Genomic DNA, 18413 nt, shown 5'->3' with positions numbered 1-18413 from the left:
AACAACTTCATGCACCAGGATTCTGATGATACCTCAACTCCAGGATGAAAAGAGTCTCTGCTGTCCTACCTCTTTGCACCTTGCATCTAGGCTTCCATCCAGTGGCACTCTCCGGGGCCTCCAATTTTCCAGACACGGTGCTGTTGCTTCCAAGGGAACATCCTCCCATAACTGTAGAAGTTGGAGGCATCATAATCCAGGCGCAGGCAGTGAAAGCAGATGGAATGAGAATCTGTAATGGACACCTGGTGCCTACAAATTCAGGCTTTAAAGCCAGTAACTGCAGTGTTATTAGTCTAAGGCTTCTTTATAATCTTCTGATCTCTTTTTTTTTTTCCAGAAAACATTTTTCATTTTAGGGATTGTCGAGGCAGTACCAAGAAAAATTATGAGGCAGAAAAATAAAGGCAAAAGTCAAAATAGAAGAGACTGGAAACATGTCCATGTGATAGCTTGGACACAGAAAGACTGAGGGGCTCACAAGGCAGCATATGCATGCGTAGCTATTCTAATGCACGTTCTGAGAGCTGGGTCCATACTGGTGCTGTCAGATGATGTCACCACGCACTATGGCTAATTCACGCCTACTAGATGACAGAGAACCAATCTGATCTCTGTTTGTCTCCCTCTCATTGTGCCACTATGGTCCCTCTGTGTCTATTCCACGCATGCTTGAATTATGCTTCTATTCTGGCTCCAACCACCTCCACTGGAAGTCTCTTCCATGTATCCATCAACCCACACCCCTAGGGAAAAAGGATTCTTTCACACACTTTTAATCCTCTTTTCCTCCAACGTCATAGGATGATTCCTTGCTTTGAACTTCTCAGGTTTTTCTTTTAAACGTGCCAGATAGAGTATTTATTTACTTCTATCACATCTCCCTTGTCTGTCTTTCTTCTAGATAATGCATCTTTTGCTCAGGTCTCTCCATGTGGTTCTGACCAAGTAGCACTTTAGTAGCCCTCTTTGGAATTACCTTCAGCAAGCAGTTGGTACGTGGCATGCACCCATCACAAAAAGCACCATTTTCTCCTCTGACTTGCTAGTTCTCCAATTCGTACCAATGCCTTAATGCTACTTTTTCTTTCACCAAAGTCCAGTGCATTTTTACCATCATAAAAAAACCCATTAGGATTCCCCTATCATACCTTCTCCCCACCACCATATTTTTCAAGCATACACTCATTCAGGAGCTGTGTTCTGGTTCTCTCACGTGTACTCACAAGGTAAGGTGGTTGAATCCTACAGTTCTCAGTGTAAACGCCCGGGCCAGAAGCCGAATATGAGTGAAACAGACTCCAATAGCTTCCTCAAATTCTGTTAGCTTCTGCAGAACTGGAGATGTGGCAATGAGTTGTCTGTCAGTGTTAGATTCCTGTTGCTGGCTCAAAGAAGAAAAGACAGTAATGAAAAAAAACCCAGAACTAAAAGCATAAATAAAAGAGAAACATAGTAACATAGCAAATCTTGGCAAAAAAGACCCAAGTGGTCCATCCAGTCTGCCCAGCTAATCTTGTATTTTATTTTTTTTAGGGTAATTGTTGTTCTGTGCAGGTTACCCTAGTCATCACTGATTACCCTTTTCATTGTCTCCATCATTTAATTTAATCCTCTGTGCTTATCCCATACCTACCTAATTTCTTTACTATCCTGGGAGTGCATTCTAAGCATCCACCACCCTTTCCGTGAAGAAATAGCAGGGTTGCTTACCTGTGAAAGGTGTTCTCCTAAGACAGCAGGATATTAGTTCTCACATGTGGGTGACATCATCAGATGGAACCCGACACGGATGAGCCAGTCACCCAGATAGGGAAACACCTGCACTCGCTGCCTTCGCAGATGCGCAGCCGCAAGGCATTTTGTGAAAACATGGGGAGCAGACACTAGCCCGAAGGGCAGTATCCTGTACTGAAAATGATGCTCGCCCCAATACAAACTGGAGGTACCGCCAGTGGGCGTGGTTAATCCCTATGTGAGCATAGGCATCCTGTAGATCGAGGGAGCAAAGCCAGCCTCCTTGGCATAGGAGGGGCATAAGGGCACCCAGTGAGAGCATCTTGAACTTTTTTCGCATGAGGAATTTGTTCAAAATCGGGCAAAGGCCTCCTGTTCTCTTTGGGATGAGGAAATACCTCAAGTAGAAGCTGCATCCCAGTTGATCGGGAGGAACGGGTTCAACCGCTCTGGCCATAGTGAGGGCAGAGAGCTCTTTGAAAAGTATTTCCCAATCCCTGGAAGACCTCCAAGAAGGGCATGGTGAAGAGTCATGCAAGATCTTCTGGATGCGCAACCTGTACCCTCAGGGGATGATGGAGAGGATCCACCAGCCTGAGGTGATGGCTTTCCAACGGTCCGTGAAGGACGCGAGTCAACTTCTGACCGGAGGGGCCCCTTGCTGGCTGCATTATAGACTGGCTTAAATCCCCTCGCAGCCAGTCAAAAAACCCGTGGCAGGGGTCTGTTGTGGCAGTGGTTGAGTTCTGGGAACATGCTGTTGCCTAAGACTGGGCCTCGGTCCAGTCCTTTGAGGCCACACCATCCCTGCCAGAGGATAGTACTTCCTCAGTCGGCAAAATGGTCATCGAGATCCCTGCCTTGAGGACATTTTGCCCAAGGACTGGGGATCCGAGTTCTAGCCAAGAGATGCTGCAAGGTTTCATGATAGTCTTTGAGTTGCACTACTGCTTCCTTGATTTTGTCGCTGAAGAGATATTCTCTCCGGTACAAGGCAGATCCGAAATACGGTCTTGTACTTTGGGCCGGAGATCGTATGCCTTTAGCCAGGCCATACAACCAGCCCCAATGCTACCATGGCCACTCTTGCCGCTGTTTCAAAGACATCATATGCGGACCAAACTTTATGCTTATCGCATTCCAATTCCTGCTGCACAACTTTCAGGAAGTCCTCCTGGAGTTGTTGAGGGAGGCGGTCCACCAACTCCTGCAGTTACTCCTGGAAAATTGGCCCATATATAGTGGGTAACAAGCAATGCGGGCTGCCAACATAGATGCCTGGAAGCCCTTACGGCCCAGGGCATCCAGGGCCTTGTGCTCATGGCCTGGGAGGCAGAGGCATGGGTGCCAGACCTTTTTGCTTTTTTAAGAGCAGATTCCACCACCACAGACTGGTGTGGAAGGTGACGCCTGTTGAAACCTGTAGAGTCTTGGAGTCTTCCTCAGTGAGTGATGGAAGGGGACAGATTCTGCCATTGCCCTCACAAACCTGCAAATGTCAGGTCTTCTGGAGAGGAAGGTTCCAAAAGCAGTTCCTTGGAGTCCTCAGAGGAAGAAACGGAAGGCTCATCTTCCCAAGGGTCAAAAGGGGTGTCACCGGCATGGGCCTGCACAAGGGCACCGGGGGCACTGATAGCCCTGCAGGCACAGATGGCACCACAGGCCCCAGGGGCACTGTAGGCACGGAGGGCGTCGAGGGCCCTGATAATCCGAGGCTTGGTGGCCGCAGGACCGGTCGGGGAGGACACATCACCAGAGCTGACGGCCCTTCCTCATCGGAGGAATCTGCAATGGGGATGGTCTCTGACTGCAGCTTTACCGGTGGGTGCACCTCGCGGCAGCGAGGGTTCCCAGGGCATCAGCACATGTTGTGTTGGCAGAACACCGAGGAGCTAATCCAAGCACTCCAGGAATGATGTTAGCATGGATGGTGCCTGTGCTCCAACTCCTCCTCAAATGCTGTCGATGACAGTACAGCTTGAGGAGGCAGCGGCGAAACCTGCTTCCCCTCAGAGCCTGGTCTTCTTTGCTATGAGGTGTTGATGTCCCCGACATAGAAGTCGAGGGATCAGAGTTCCTGGTGCCAAATAACTTGTCCATTTTATCCAGGCGTGCTTGATGACCCTTGGGGGTCCTCTGAGCACAAAAAGAACAGTCGCGCACATCGAGTGACACCCCGAGGCACAAGACGCAGAACTAAAGGGGGTCTGTGATGGACATGGTCCGAGGGCATTGGGAGCAGCAGTGGAACCCAAAGGAAGCCATAGAGAAAAATAACCGCCGAGCGGTCGATGGACGGTGGCCACTGGGGGGCGGCTCTGTCGGTAATCGGCCGCAAAGAACACAATTTACTTACCACGATGCCTCTAACTAGGGCCGGGAGAGATTGAGGGACCTGGTGTGGGAGACACAAGAAGAAAACTCGAATTTAAGATTTCCCAAAGGAAAAAAAGAGCATGAGTTCCACAACCGCGAGGCACTAGCTCCGCGGGAAAGAATAGACTGAAGAGGGACCCCGCATGGACACGTGGATAGTAGCATGCTGAGCATTCTCTGTGTGCCTAATCAAAGTTCTAAAAACTTTGACAGAAGTTTTCCATGCCGGGGTCCATCTGATGTCACCCACATGTGAGGACTACCATTCTGCTTGACCTAGGAGAAACATCCTAACTTCGATCCTGATTTTACCCCCTTGGAGTTTCATATTATGTCCTCCTTTTTCTATAGTTTTCTTTCCATCGAAAAAGAAAGCCCTACATACAGCAATGATGCCGTGTCAAGTTTTCACTTGCTCATAGAAACAGGTTCAGAAACAAGTGGATAAAGAGAGCCGAAACTTTTTGGACCCTGGTTAGCTGACAATGAGTCAGAGAAATTGCGATTTGAGGTAATTACATAACTTTTAAAGCCCAGATATTGGGTTTTAAACTAGTAATGTCCATAATTATCCTGTTAGAGATCAGGTACAATCCTCCCCACATATCTGAAGACTAAATGAGATACACTGTCCATGTATTCCATAAATTCCTTCAGCTTCCAATATCCTGGCTTCTGCAAACTCTGCTTAGCTATCTGCAATTAGATTAGAGCAAAGATACATATGGAAGTATCGCAAAGTTATCCTTCTGTACCTTCCTATTGACAAACAAATAAGAACTCCTCATATAGAGCCAAAGGTAGACTGCATTTATATCAATCAGACCCGCTGCCATCTATCATCAGCCTTCCACTCTTGTGAGCTGAACTGCTACCCATCTTAGCTGTGACCGCTGAATTAGCAATCACTAGGAAGGTGCCGCTGAAGATAGTTTAGACAAGGATTACCTACCCTGTTTCGGGGGGTTTTGTTTTACATTTTTGCAAATTTGCTTCAAAGAAATGAATGAGGCTGGCTACAGCAGTTCTGTCACTTTTCCATTTTGCTTTTTGTTTTCCTGTGTGGGGGGAGGGCAATTTTTCAAACACCGTGCATAAGTTACGCCAGTTTTCAAAGCAGGCTTGTGTGGAGGAACCTGCTTTGAAAATTATCCTACCAAATCTGCCCTGCACAACTTATACTTGCTATTTGATGTGCATAAAACTCTCCTGAAAATTTACATGCCTACTGTTGATCTTTACGTACACAAGCCCACACCTAGGGTTGCCAACTGGCTTCAGATTTTCCTGTATTTTGCTCCCCCCCCCCCCCCGCCCCCGCTGTAGTCTTGGTTGCGTTAGGGAACTCAGCAGGAACACCAGACCTACAAGTCCATGCAGGCTGCAGGGTAAAACCAGGACTGGATTAGTCTGTCCTGAAAAATCTGAAACCAGTTGGCAACCCCTAACCAAACCATGTCCCCAGAAACTCCTCTGCTTAGTCTGGGTAAATTTCCATGAGAACAGGGCATACGCATACAGGTTTGTCAGCATAAGGGAAGGGCAATTCTGTAAAAGGCCAGTTCTCACACAAAACACCATTTACCCACAGAAGTCTCTTTGAAATCTACCCCCATGTTACACAAAATAAAGACTGGACAGTTCTGCATTAGCGCCCCCCCCCCCCACACACACGTACAGGAGGACAGACATTAAGTATGTTTAACCATTTAGGAGGCAAAAGTCCTCTTTAACAGGCTTATTTAAAAATATAAATAAATAAATGTAAAAAAGCACGCAATGGGAGTCTAAGTACGATATTTAAGCAGACATGATTTATGAACACCGGTGCTCATGCACATGGTATGCAGCTGCTTCGCACAGCGTGGCAAGCCCTACATATTTCTTCACACAAGCCGCTAGCACATCCAAGGGGCAGCATGGCTCTGAGAAATAGCACAGGAAATTAAAACCTGAATTAATACATGAATAAGTAATAAATGGCTAGGAAAAAGTATTGCAAAAGCAAAAAAAAAAAAAAAAAAAGCGAGCAATCTCTTACTTGAAGTGGGTGTAGCGGATAATTAAGCCATACTTCCCGCAGGTCCTACAAACATTGAAAGATGCTTTTAGTGCTTATAGGAGTCATTTAACAAATTCCATACTACTAAATAAAATGTCATTATCTGAAGCGCTAAACACTATTTCAGATGCAGACTCTGCTTACCGCAAATTCAATAGCGCCAGCAAATTAATCTGAAAATGTGCATTCACAGGTTAGACTGCCTGTAGTGCTTCCAATGAGCCCTGTGTTGTCGGGGAGGGAATAGTCAAACCCACTAAAAACTTACAAATCCCCCTCCCCCCAAGAAGTTAATTTGGTGCATTTCCTATAGCATTCAAGGTTTGTACCCATCTCCCATCCCCACAAACCAGCTCTTACTTAACAGCAAACATAAGATGCAAGCACAAGCAAGGACACAAAAAAACCCCCAAAACCCCCAAGGTGACTGAACTGCATTTGCTTGTTTGCAAGTAATTACTTCCAAATATGTTAAGGCTAAATGATATGGAAACTGAAGTCATAGTTTGAGCACCGTAACACAGACACACCTTTCACCAGGTCTTCTGTCTCAGTGCGTGTTACCGTGTTTCACTTTTCAAACACCCAGGCTTGGATTTGTCACTAGACACACTAGGTACGTAGGATGGTAAAAATTCAGGGCAGAAGCTTGGTTGCAGATTAACTGCCTTCCTGCTATGCTGAATCTCACTCAGCAGAGAACAGCACTCTGTTTCCTGATCCAGCCCCTGCCCTCTCACAGGCTGATGCAGAAATCTAGGCTTTCAGCACTAAGTTTTAATGCTCAGATTACATTTTTTTTTTTAAACTTCAAGCAGGCCAAGCCCCCCGAAAACTAATAGCACTCATCACATGCAAACACATGTTGATGAGGCTAATAGTTAGTCCCTGGGATACTGAAAGTACAATGTGTGGCGAAGCCGCACATTTTACGCTCAGAAATTAACGCCTACCCAAGGGCAGGCGTTAATTTCTGAGCAACCCAGTAAAATGTACAGAAAAGCAGAAAATACTGCTTTTCTGTACACCCTCCAACTTAATATCCTAGCATTATTAAGTCAGAGGAACCAAAACTTAAAAAAAAAAAAAGTAAAAAAAAAAAAAAAATCTGCCGCCAGTCAGCAGTTAGCAAAACGGACACTCAATTTTACCAGCGTTCGTTTTCCTAACCCGAGGCTGTCAGCGGGTTCGAAAACAGACACCGGTAAAATAGAGCATCAATTGTCGGACCCACTGACAGCCACCTCTACTGCTAAAAAGGAGGCGCTAGGGACACGCTGTTGTCCCTAGTGCCTCCTTATTAGTGCACCACCTCATTTAAATACAGAATCGTGCGCCCAGGAGAGGGGCCTGTGCACGCGGCGGGAGAGCGGGCGCTCAACACGGAATGCCTGCTCTCCCGCAGTTTTTACTGTATCGGCCTACAAATCTAGTAAGCTAATGATATACTAATGGATCGGGAGTTAAAAAAAAAAAACCACGGACCTTAAAAATGTGCGTTTGGCATAGGCATAACGCATATTTTAACTCAGGAAGGAGATTGACTGAAGCACCCGAACCGTGGCCAGATAGCTGGATAAGTACTGACTCCTTGGCCAAGCTGGCTGCTGCTTCCACTTAGACGGGTTAGTTGTACCACCACTTAGCTGAGTGAGTGAGTACTTAGCAGGCTAAAGGGTTCCTGACATTTTTACTTTTTTTTTTTTTTTTTTAAGGGGGATTTTAAGTGCCAACTGCAGTAGCGCTGGAAACTTAACTCCATCTCTGACCTGGAATTAAGTTTCTAGCGTTAAAAAAATTCCGGGCTGGGCTAAAAGTATCTTTGCATTGGGGAGTACTACTTAATGCCCTCATCCGCATGGGATTTGCATGCGAAGGCGCTAATCGGTACTCCCATTTCGGTAATGCACGTTTTCTGTGCCCAAAACTCCTTGCTGCATTGGCAGTAAAGTCTTGCACACAGAAAATAGACGAAGTGCAGGCAGAAAGGTGCGTTCAGCTGAATGCACCTTTCTGCATCGCCCTATGAGGCAGTTGCTTGGGGGAGGAGGAAGTGAGCCTGGAGCAGACAAAGCAGAGCAAAGAAGAGCTACTCTATTTCCTATTCAAGCCCCCTCCTCTTCCGTCATTCAGGGCAGGAAGGGAGGGTGTGACTGGAGCAGAGAGAGCAAAAGGGGATCATTTTGTGGAGGTTAGGAAGTGCTGGGGGGGGGGGGGGGGGGGCTGAGGATATTAATAACCAAGTAGATTCAGAGAAATCCACTACTTAAGCATGGGAGCACATAACAAGGAAATTGAGCTACTCTTTGAGATCTGCTGGGTACTTCCTAATGATCCGGACTGGCCACTGTCAGAGACATCACGCTAGGCTCGATGGACATTTGGTTTGACCCAGTATAAGACATCTTATGTCCTTATACATGAAAGCGGAGAGGGGATCAGCTAGGGGAGAGGGCGGGGCATGCATCTCTGTGTGTGAGAACTTATGCATGTAAGTTTACTTCGAAAATACTGGGTAAAGTCTGCATATATAACACAGATGCAGGCTTTACCACTGTGTGGGCTGTTGGAAAATTATCCTCAAAGTACAGATGCTAGTGCATTTGATGTCCCCCTCCTCTCAACACACCATTTCGGACTGAGAAAGGATTTTAAAATTAATGAAACTCAAGCAGTCAACCACAGCAGATCTATAGATTTGCCAGTTTGAGGCAAATGTGCCTGCATTGTGTCCCCGTGACAGGAAATGTCATGGAGTGGTGTGGGCAGTGAAAGGTTTAGGATTTTGCCCACCCCTATGCCCTGTAGGTGCTGTCACAGACCTTTGCCCCGCCCCTCCAGTAAGGCCCAATAACAGGGAGGGGGAAGTCTAAAGCACAGTTTCCTGCGGTAGCGCTGGAGTAGGTGAAATGGCAAAAATTAGAAAATCCTAAAGTACACTGGGATTTTTAGTTTACATTATAAAAATGTCTTTACAGTTTTGCTTGTATCTGATTTATTTTCTTTTTACTGGGTGAGGAAAAGGGATGGAGAGAGAGTAAGAATAGGGTGAGGAAAAGGTCAGAGAACTGGGGATGGGGAGGAAAAGGTCAGAGAACTGGGGATGGGGAGGAATGTGAGAAGGAAAGAGATCAGGGGATAGGGAGGAAGACAGGGAGAGAGGATCAGGATTGGGGGGAGGGGATGGTAGATTTGGAAGAAATGGGATGGGGAAGACCAAGAGGGAATAGGAGGGATTGGGGGCTAGGTTCCAGCATCTGGGGAGAAGTGTTAGGTAGGAAGAAGTTGGATTCCAGGATCTGGGGGACAGAATCTGAAAGGATCTGAATTATGGCAGTGGAGGAGCAGGCAGGTGGTCCCTGCTGTGCTCCAGTCCTGCTTCTCCTTGCATCCCCCCCTTTAATAGTTCCCTTTGGCATGGTTTTACTATCTGATATTTAGCTGGAAGTATGCTACATATGTTTTCAGAAAAAACCTAAAGGCATGCCTTTTGTACTGGCATTTAGATAGAAAATTACATTTATTAGGTGTAGAAACTGCCAGCGTTTAGTGTTTTATAAACTGAGTTATTTTGTGGGTTTTTTTTATTATGATCGTTAATTATGATGCATTAGTCTTTTAATCACAAATTGTCTGATATGATGTATTTTGTGTATTTTTATTGTACCCTGCACCTTGAGATTTACTGAGAAAGGCGAGTTATCTATTTGAAATACTAAAAAAAAAAAAAAATAGCTTTTCACCTAATCTGGCATCCACACACACACCCCGCCCTCCCATTCCCTCCCCCCCACAAAAAAAAAAAAATCCACAGGAGTACCTGACAATTAAAGAGCAATCGTCCAAATAATTGTTTGGCTTCCTCAAGGCTTCCCTCCAAGTAAACAGCGCCTGTATGATAGAAATAAAGCAGCAGAAAGGAAATTCATCACAGATTATAACATATATTTCTGAAGAACATGCAAAATGACTGCATCTTTGGGCAAGAGATTTTAGCCGTACACTTGCCCACTAGCAGATAAAAGTGAGAAAGACTGAAAGCAGATGTGTTGCTAGATCTCTGCTGAGTGCTGGTTTTCTGAGCAACAGGACCAGTAGGTAAAGAGCAGAAAACCAGGGGAGAGGGCACAGATCCTGCAGTGCTTCCCCGTTTCAATTGACCAGTAAGATTCTGAACAGGTAGTTCAAGGAGGAGAGATGCTGGTTGTCATTAATCTATATGCCGCTTAGCTCCAGTGCTGTGCAGAAATGGAGAATCAGTGTGGGTGCGGAAACATTTGTGTAAAATGAGGATCTCTGATAGCTGGCTCTGAGAACAAAGATACTGTGACATTTCACTGCCTATAAACAGCAGTCCCATTACAATAATTTCTGGAAGATGTCGGGCTGAAGAAGAGCTTGGATGCAATCCATCAATGAGTGCTCAGTACAAAAAAACCCCAGAAAAAAAATTTAATATGCATACTGTGAGTCAGCGAGTGAGTCCTCCTGCTCCCAATCATAGGTTGTAAACCATCTTCCCGATTACCCCCACCCACCCTTGACCCTACAGTAGTGCCGTCAAAATCAGTACTGGATGTGGCTGTGTTTTGAGGGTGGATAAGTTTCCTGTGAAAAAATACTACACACATATAAACACACTGTGGTGGTTGTGAAGCACTCATTTGGTCTGTATGCTGACAGCACCTTGCCCCCATGCTTTGGAATGGCCTTCCTGATGACTTAAAGTAAGTTTACAGAAGGATTATTTATCTTTCAGGAAGGTCACAGAAGCTTGGTTAATTTTGGAAATTCTATTCCTGAATCATTTTTGTGACTGAATCGGTGGTCTCCTTAAATTACTGTGATATTATGTGTATGATAATATTATTATGTTTTGTTAATTTGGAGAGGAGAATATGGAATGACTTTTGCTGGCTAAAAGAGCCAAGAAGAGGCTGTAGTTTACAGGGTGAGGATTGTTATGCTGTATTTTTAATCTGCTTGATACTGAAGCAGAAGTTGATAGTAAGCCATGACCCTTGCCTGGAACCTGACCACCAGATACGGTGCCTGCCACGACCCTTGCCTGGTACCGGACCTCGTGTTTTGCTGCCCGTTCCTGAACTTGGCCTTCACCTCAGTATCTCCTCTTCCTCCTGGACTTCCATCCCTGCAGAGACCCCATGCAAGTCCAGCCGGCCTTGGCACCCGAGGGCTCAACCTAAGGGGAATGTGGGCTGGTAGTGGTGAAGCTCCAGTGGGGTCTCTGTTCTTCACCAGCCTCGCCTACCAATGGTGGAGACCTGAGGGGCTCTTCCCCGTAGCATCAACTCCCCCTCAATCCAAGGGTCCACCAGCATAACACTGGCTGTGTGGCAAATGACAACCCTTCCATTCTACCTCTATCATCAAGAAATAGATTAGGGAATTAAGTGCCAGCCCTTTCTCCAGTCCATCTTATAAAAAGGTTCACAGTGAAGCCACTGACGCTTTCTATGGTAACAAAGTCCTATCTGCACACCAAGACTCACAAATCCTCCACACCCTCACATAAGCTAAAGAGGTAGAATGCTTGTGAGCCTATGGAAACCATTTTATCAGGATAATCTTTCTTCACTAGATGCATGCTTTCAAATGCCATGTCATAAGACAGAACAGTTTTTGCAATTAGACCTTGTAGCAGTAGATCCCTTTCTCTGTGTCAATATGAAGGGGCTCTCCTTCCTTGATTCTAATAAGGTCTGTAAACCAAGGTTATCTGGGTCAATCTGGTGCCACCAGAAATACTTGATTCCAGACTCCCGCTATCTTCAGCAGGACTCGACCCAGAAGAAGCCAAAGAAGAAAGACACACAATAAGCCCGTAGAAGTTCAAGTCTGTGTTAACGTATCCAAGCCCTTGGAATCTTCCTCTCTTCTATGGCTGGGCATTCGTTTTTGTCACCATAAGGTCCATCAAGGGCTTCCCTCACCTTACCATGATTAGGGCATAAGCTTTTTAAATAATTCTCACTCTTCTGTGTCCAGCGTATAATGGCTCAAAAAATCTGCTTGAACATTTTGCATTCCTACTATGCGCATTATAATGGCAGCCAAATATAGACGTACTTTCTCGGCCATGTGAGAAGTCCTTGTTCTGCCCTGGTGATTCATATATACAGCTGCAGTCACATTGTCTAACAGAACTTGTACCGCTTGGCCATGAATTAAGTGAATAAATTCCTGCAAGGCTGTTCTTATGGCCCTTGTTTTTAAACTGAACCAACCAACCTCCAACAGACTTCATGTTTCCTTCACCACCTTTCCTTGGCAGCGTGCCCACCAACCAAACAAGCTGGCATTGTTCATTATCATGGCTGAATAGCGGTCTCCAGGTCTATTCCAGCTTCCAGATTCTGCACATCGAGCAACCAGAGAACTGTCCCTTGTCTGCTCTGAGAGGAGGAGCCTAGAAGAATACACCTGAGTCCAAGGTAACCATCAAGAAAGGAGACATAACTGCAGAGGATACATATGCACCCTTGTCCAGGATACCAAGTCCAGTGCTGTCACCATGGAGCCCAGTACTTGCGAGCAGTTCCACATGTTGAGACTCTGATTCACCATAAAGCTGTGCACTTGATCCTGAAGCTTTAGAATTCTTGTCTTTGTCATACACACTTGACCATTCTTCATGTTGAAGTGGGCCCCCCATATACTCCAAAAACTGCATGGGCTCCAACTTGCTCTTCACAAAGTTCACCATCTAGCTCCTGTAAAAGATGTATCACCCCAGCAGTAGCAATGTGGTTCAACTCTGTTTTTTGTTCAGATTAGCTAATCATCCAGATAGGGATTAACTAGAATTCCTTCTAGGGCAGGGCCACTACCACCACAACTAATCACTTTTGATACTCAAGGTATCCAGCATGGTTAGGATCAAGGAAGTCAATGCCTCCCTCCTAAAAAGGTGAACACCTGAAGAATCCTCCTCTTCCTAAGAAAAACATCTTACACCTTTCTTCAGGCTGTCCCCTAGGGTCCACCCCTGAAACTTCCTTAGGGAGCCATGAATGTCCCTAACCAGAGTGCCTCTCTTCCTCCACATCCCAATCCTGATCCCAATGGACATACTTCCTCACTGGTGTTGCCAATGTCCCATGCCCCTGTGAGGTACTGGGAACAAGAGGAGTCTCCACATCAGTGCCTTGCTTCAGAAGGACCGATGTAATAAAAATCACAAACTCTGGGCAAGAGGAGGAGGAGAGGGACAGTACTAGGTCAGGCAGCCAGACTGAAGAACCTGACAAGATCCACCATCAAAAACAGCTGTAGTAGCTTGTGTTGCTCCTGAGGCCACCGAGGATAACACCAGTGCCCCCCCACCCCCCAACTCCAAATAGCTGCCACTTCCACCAAGGGCAAATTTGCACTGGCAAGAACTCCCAAGAATCCAGTCCTAACCAACATCTGGCCCTCCAAAGCAAAGGAACGCTATCCTTTGGTTCCCCCTCCTCCTCTAAGCAGCACTGGCAAAGGTTGCTAGTTTCTGCAATCGGCTGGTGCAGGCTGCAGGACACAGAGGATCCGGCATACTTCCTGAGCTCCCCCAGAGCCAACATTAGCAGCCCTCAGGCCTGTACTCACTGGAGGCCCCAGTCAACCTGGAGCATGCTTTTTCCTGGCCACAGTCTGTTTGTCAGCTGCTCAATCCTCCTGCTGCAACTACAAACCTTTCTACAAACATTATCTGCCCCCACCCCCGCCCCAAACAAATTTACACTCTCCCTATTGCACTCCATCATTTTTCCTCCCACCAGGGATGACCCCAGCACTTTTCCCCTTCCTCTATACATCTCAGTACTCTCTTTGTTCTCACTCCCCCCCCATATTACAGCTCCATGACTTATGCACCCTTACTCTATCCTCAGCTGAGTCTCAAGTCCTGAAATCATAGCTTCAGACTGGGCTGTCTGTTGCAACCCTCTCCAGTTTCTCCCTACCTGCTGCCTTCAGAGTCTGTGTCTGGCTCATCCTTACCCTCCTATTCCCTGCAGGTTTCTTAAGGAAGGGAAGGGGGAGGGGGTGAAGTGGAGCTGACACCACAGAGCAAAAACAAGTGCACTCCTCCTTTCTGTAGCACCTCCCCTCCTGTTTCCTTAAGGCTTCCTGAAGGGGAGGAGCTAGAGCAGTAAATAGAGAGGACCAGAGCTTTCTAGTGTTTCCCTGGAGACCTGGTAATTAATATAATTTCTCTGAGACTCCAGGTGAAATCTGGAACGTTCTCAGGTATGCCTATTAGTTACTTTTTTTTTTATAAATCCCTCAAGGAAGTCAGTTAGGTCCAAGCTATCAGTTGATACATCAACTATCCTATCTTCATCACCAACTTCCCCCTTCTTTAGATTTCTTCACCATAGGAAGATAGAAGATCTTACTAATAGGAGGCAACCTTTCCTCAAACTCATAAAACATCCTTAAAATAGTTCCTAAAAACTTCCAGTGAGGAAAGGGGGTATAATGTAGAAAATCAATACACACTAGTTCAGATACCTAGCCAAATTTTCCAGCTTCTGATGCACAGCATTCTTGTCTTGTATAAGACTCGCCTGCTCCACTGACATCTGTGCTGTACAAATCTCTAATTTCCCAATCTGCTCATCTTGGGACACAACATTGGCCTCCCGAGCCTGTATTCTAGAATGTATATCCACAGTCAAGATAAGGCTCCAGCAGACAAGTGCCATATAGGAGACTCACGAATAAAATAAGAAACCTGGGAGTGGGTCCCAAAATGGTGGAAAGGATTACAAATTGCTTGACTGACAGATAACAGTGGATAGTGGTAAATGGAACCTATTCCAAGTAGAAAAACATGATAAGTGGCGTGCCTCAAGCTTCTACGGCTAGTTCTATTAATAGTTTTGTGAGTGATACTGAGGAGAGGTTAGAAGGAAAAGCTGGTCTTTCTGCGGATAACACAATGATGTGCAACAGCATGGATTCACCTAAAGGTATAGAGAGAATGAGACTTGATCTAAGAAAGCTCAAGGAGATGCTGAAGGTTTGGCAGCTGGGATTCAATGTGAAAGAGATGCATGACTCTGCACTTCATCTTTGGAAGGCCGGTATATAAAACCCTGCAAATAAATAAATAAAATTTAGGGTCCAATAATCTAAAGAAGTTGTATGTGATTGGGGAGGGGGGCCACAGCACTGATGTGCACGGACCGGTAGAGACACCTCAGGGTGATAGTATATGAAGATTTGAAGGTAGCGAAGCAATATGATAAGACAATGACTAAAGCCAGAGGTGGGCTGCATAAGGAAAGGCATAGCCAGCAGGAAAATGGTGACAATGCCCCTGACCAGGTCATTGATGTTCAGTTCTAGAGATGTACCCCAAAAAGAAAAGACATCGGATAGTAGCAGTCCAGAGAAAGGCAACTAAAATGGTGCGGGGTCTGCATCAATAAACTTATGAGATGAGACTGGAGGACCTAAATATGTATATCCTGGAGGAGAAGAGAGCTAGGGGAAATATGATACAGACTTTTAAATATCTGAAAGGTATTAACAATGCAAAGCTCTTCGGATGGAAAAGCAGCTGTAGAATTAGAGGACTATGGGTCATGATATGAGACTCCAAGTGCGTAGACTCAGGAGTAAGGTCAGGAAGTATTCCTTCAATGAAAGCTCTACTGAGCAGGGACTGTCTTTTTTTTGTATGTCTGTACAGCACTGTGTATGTCGTGTAACAGAAAAATAAAGAAGAAAAAAAAGAAAGCGAGAATAAGAAGAAAAAGAAGAAAGAGAAGAAGAAGTAGTAGTAGTATTAGGATGCTCTCCCAGAAAAGGCAGTGAAGGCAAAAATGGTAATGGAGTTCAAAAGGGCATGGGATAAACACAGTGCCTAGAGGATGGAAATAAAGAAATGGGGTAACTTGTGGTAAATTTGGATGTGACATTTCTGCATGGGAGTAACCCGCACAGAGCAGCCATAAGAAAACTAAACAATAGGCATAGGGGTAACCTGCATGGAGCTGCAGTTATAATCCTAAACATTTTGCTGGGCAGACTGGATGGAACATTTGGACCCTAATCTGCCGTTATTTATTACATTACTATTACCACAGTTTTTTGGGGTTTTTTTAAACTCAGAATACAAACACATCAAGAAAAGCGATTTACAGAAAACAGATGTGATAAAGCACTTGAAAAGAAGAAGCAAAATATAAGCCAAGAAAATAAAACAAATCACATCTAAACATTTGATCAACAAATTTGGGGGGGGGGTTACTGAAAAAATGAAGCAGGAAAGCAGAGAACGATACAGGCTCATCGAACATAAAAGTACTCAAGATGTTATAAATAACTAACCTCAGCTGCTCAAAAAGGAGAACAAACACCCAGCTACTGCAACAGTTATATCCTGAAGCACAAGCCCAAAATGCACATAATGTGAACATAAGTCACAGGGTGAGCATGTCTCTGGCTTTATATTCCAGTCAGCAGTGGCTTGTTTTTAATTTTTTAACTTCTATTTCACAACTGGAAACCCTAAGCATAGAATATAAATACCAACTCTATATAACTGATAATATTAAAAAGACTGTCTGTTCTGTGAAATCTTAGGCTGGCAGACATTATATGGTATCTCTAATTTTTTCCCGATCACAAACACATTACGTTCTGCTGGTTCTCAGTAGATTGGTCTTCATTTGTCAGGAGTCTAATCACCCTCCACGACGTCAGAAGAGCAGGGTCATTGCGTTTGTCGGACTCAAATTTTACATACTTTTTAAGTTTCAACAACTGATAAAAAAAACCTTGAGCAAATAGTCTGCAGACATGGAATTACCTTTAGGAAGTGCTTCTTGGTTCTGTTTGAAAAATAAGCATCTCTATCTATGCCATGGATTGGTCTTTTGCCACATTCATGAGAAATACAAGCAAGCAATCTATTTTTTCATACATTTAAGATGTGATAATTACCAATGAGGGCTTCAAAACAGTTTGCCATTGCATGGCGGAGATCAGATTCTCTGCAGAGATCAGGTCCATGAGCATAAAGCATGAAGCGATCCAGTTCCAGCTTCTAAAGAAAAAAAAAACCATGACAGAATGAAGGCTCCACATCAGTCTCCCTTAGCATATTAGAGGATCTCCACTAACTGAGTCATAGCATTCTTTCCCTGGATTACTTTTCCCCACTTAGAGGCTCAATGTGTCTGATTCTAGTTACAGTCCGTTTTCCTATCATTCTGGCCATTACGACTCTACAGACAATGTAGACACTATATTTATATCAGAGCAGCTTTTAAACTAGACAAAGTGGAAAGTTGACAGTCGCTCAGCAGCACATGGTTCAGAGGGAGGCATCTTCAAAGGATACTAATGATGCATTAGAATTAGGGCTTTCCGACAGTGAGGTTCCAATAATAAAAAAGTAATCCAAGTGCCTGTAATTAAAAACTCATCTGAGCTAAAAGATTCCAATGTATCCCGATCAATTAAAAAGCAGAATTAGAATACAAACAAAAAACACACTTTGAAATGTTTGTATGCTAATGCCAGAAGTCTAAGAAGTAAGATGGGAGAATAAGAATCCATAGCAGTGAATGACGACATAGACTTAATTGGCATCTCAGAGATATGGTGGAAGGAGGATAACCAATGGGACAGTGCTATACCAGGGTACAAATTATATCGCAATGACAGAGAGGAGAATCTGGGAGGTGGGGTGGTGCTTTATATCCGGGATGGCATAGAGTCCAACAGGATAAACATCCTGCATGAGACTAAATGCACAATCGAATCTTTATGGTTAGAAATCCCTTGTGTGTTGAGTAAGAATTAGGGATGTGAATCGTTTTAGGACGATTAAAATTATCGTCCGATAATTTTAATATCGTCTTAAACCGTTATGGAACACAATACAATAGAGATTCTAACGATTTATCGTTATAAATCGTTAGAATCGTGAGCCGGCACACTAAAACCCCCTAAAACCCACCCCCGACCCTTTAAATTAAATCCCCCACCCTCCCGAACCCCCCCCCCAAATGACTTAAATAACCTGCGGGTCCAGCGGCGGTCCGGAACGGCAGCGGTCCGGAACGGGCTCCTGCTCCTGAATCTTGTTGTCTTCAGCCGGCGCCATTTTCCAAAATGGCGCCGGAACCCTCGCTGAACGACCTCCTGCAGTCGATCTCCTGCCGGCGCCATTTTCCGTACGAAAACGATTCGCGGCGGGAAATCGCTCCCTGACCCCCGC

At 45.1% G+C, this 18413-nt stretch overlaps 1 protein-coding gene across 1 annotated transcript in view; it reads right to left on the bottom strand.

The window, feature by feature from the left end:
- DROSHA (drosha ribonuclease III) overlaps positions 1-18413 on the bottom strand; it is a 401585-nt gene that overhangs the window by 81275 nt on the left and 301897 nt on the right. The window contains 4 exon segments of the mRNA XM_029587136.1: positions 1227-1384; positions 6155-6199; positions 9996-10066; positions 17132-17234. Of these exon segments, the coding sequence (XP_029442996.1) occupies positions 1227-1384; positions 6155-6199; positions 9996-10066; positions 17132-17234 (377 nt within the window).

Source organism: Rhinatrema bivittatum, chromosome 2 (genome assembly GCF_901001135.1).
Source record: "Rhinatrema bivittatum chromosome 2, aRhiBiv1.1, whole genome shotgun sequence".
NCBI classification, from domain to species: Eukaryota; Metazoa; Chordata; class Amphibia; order Gymnophiona; family Rhinatrematidae; genus Rhinatrema; species Rhinatrema bivittatum.
Note: the sequence above shows the minus strand (reverse complement) of the source record. Positions and strands in the feature narration are given on the sequence as shown.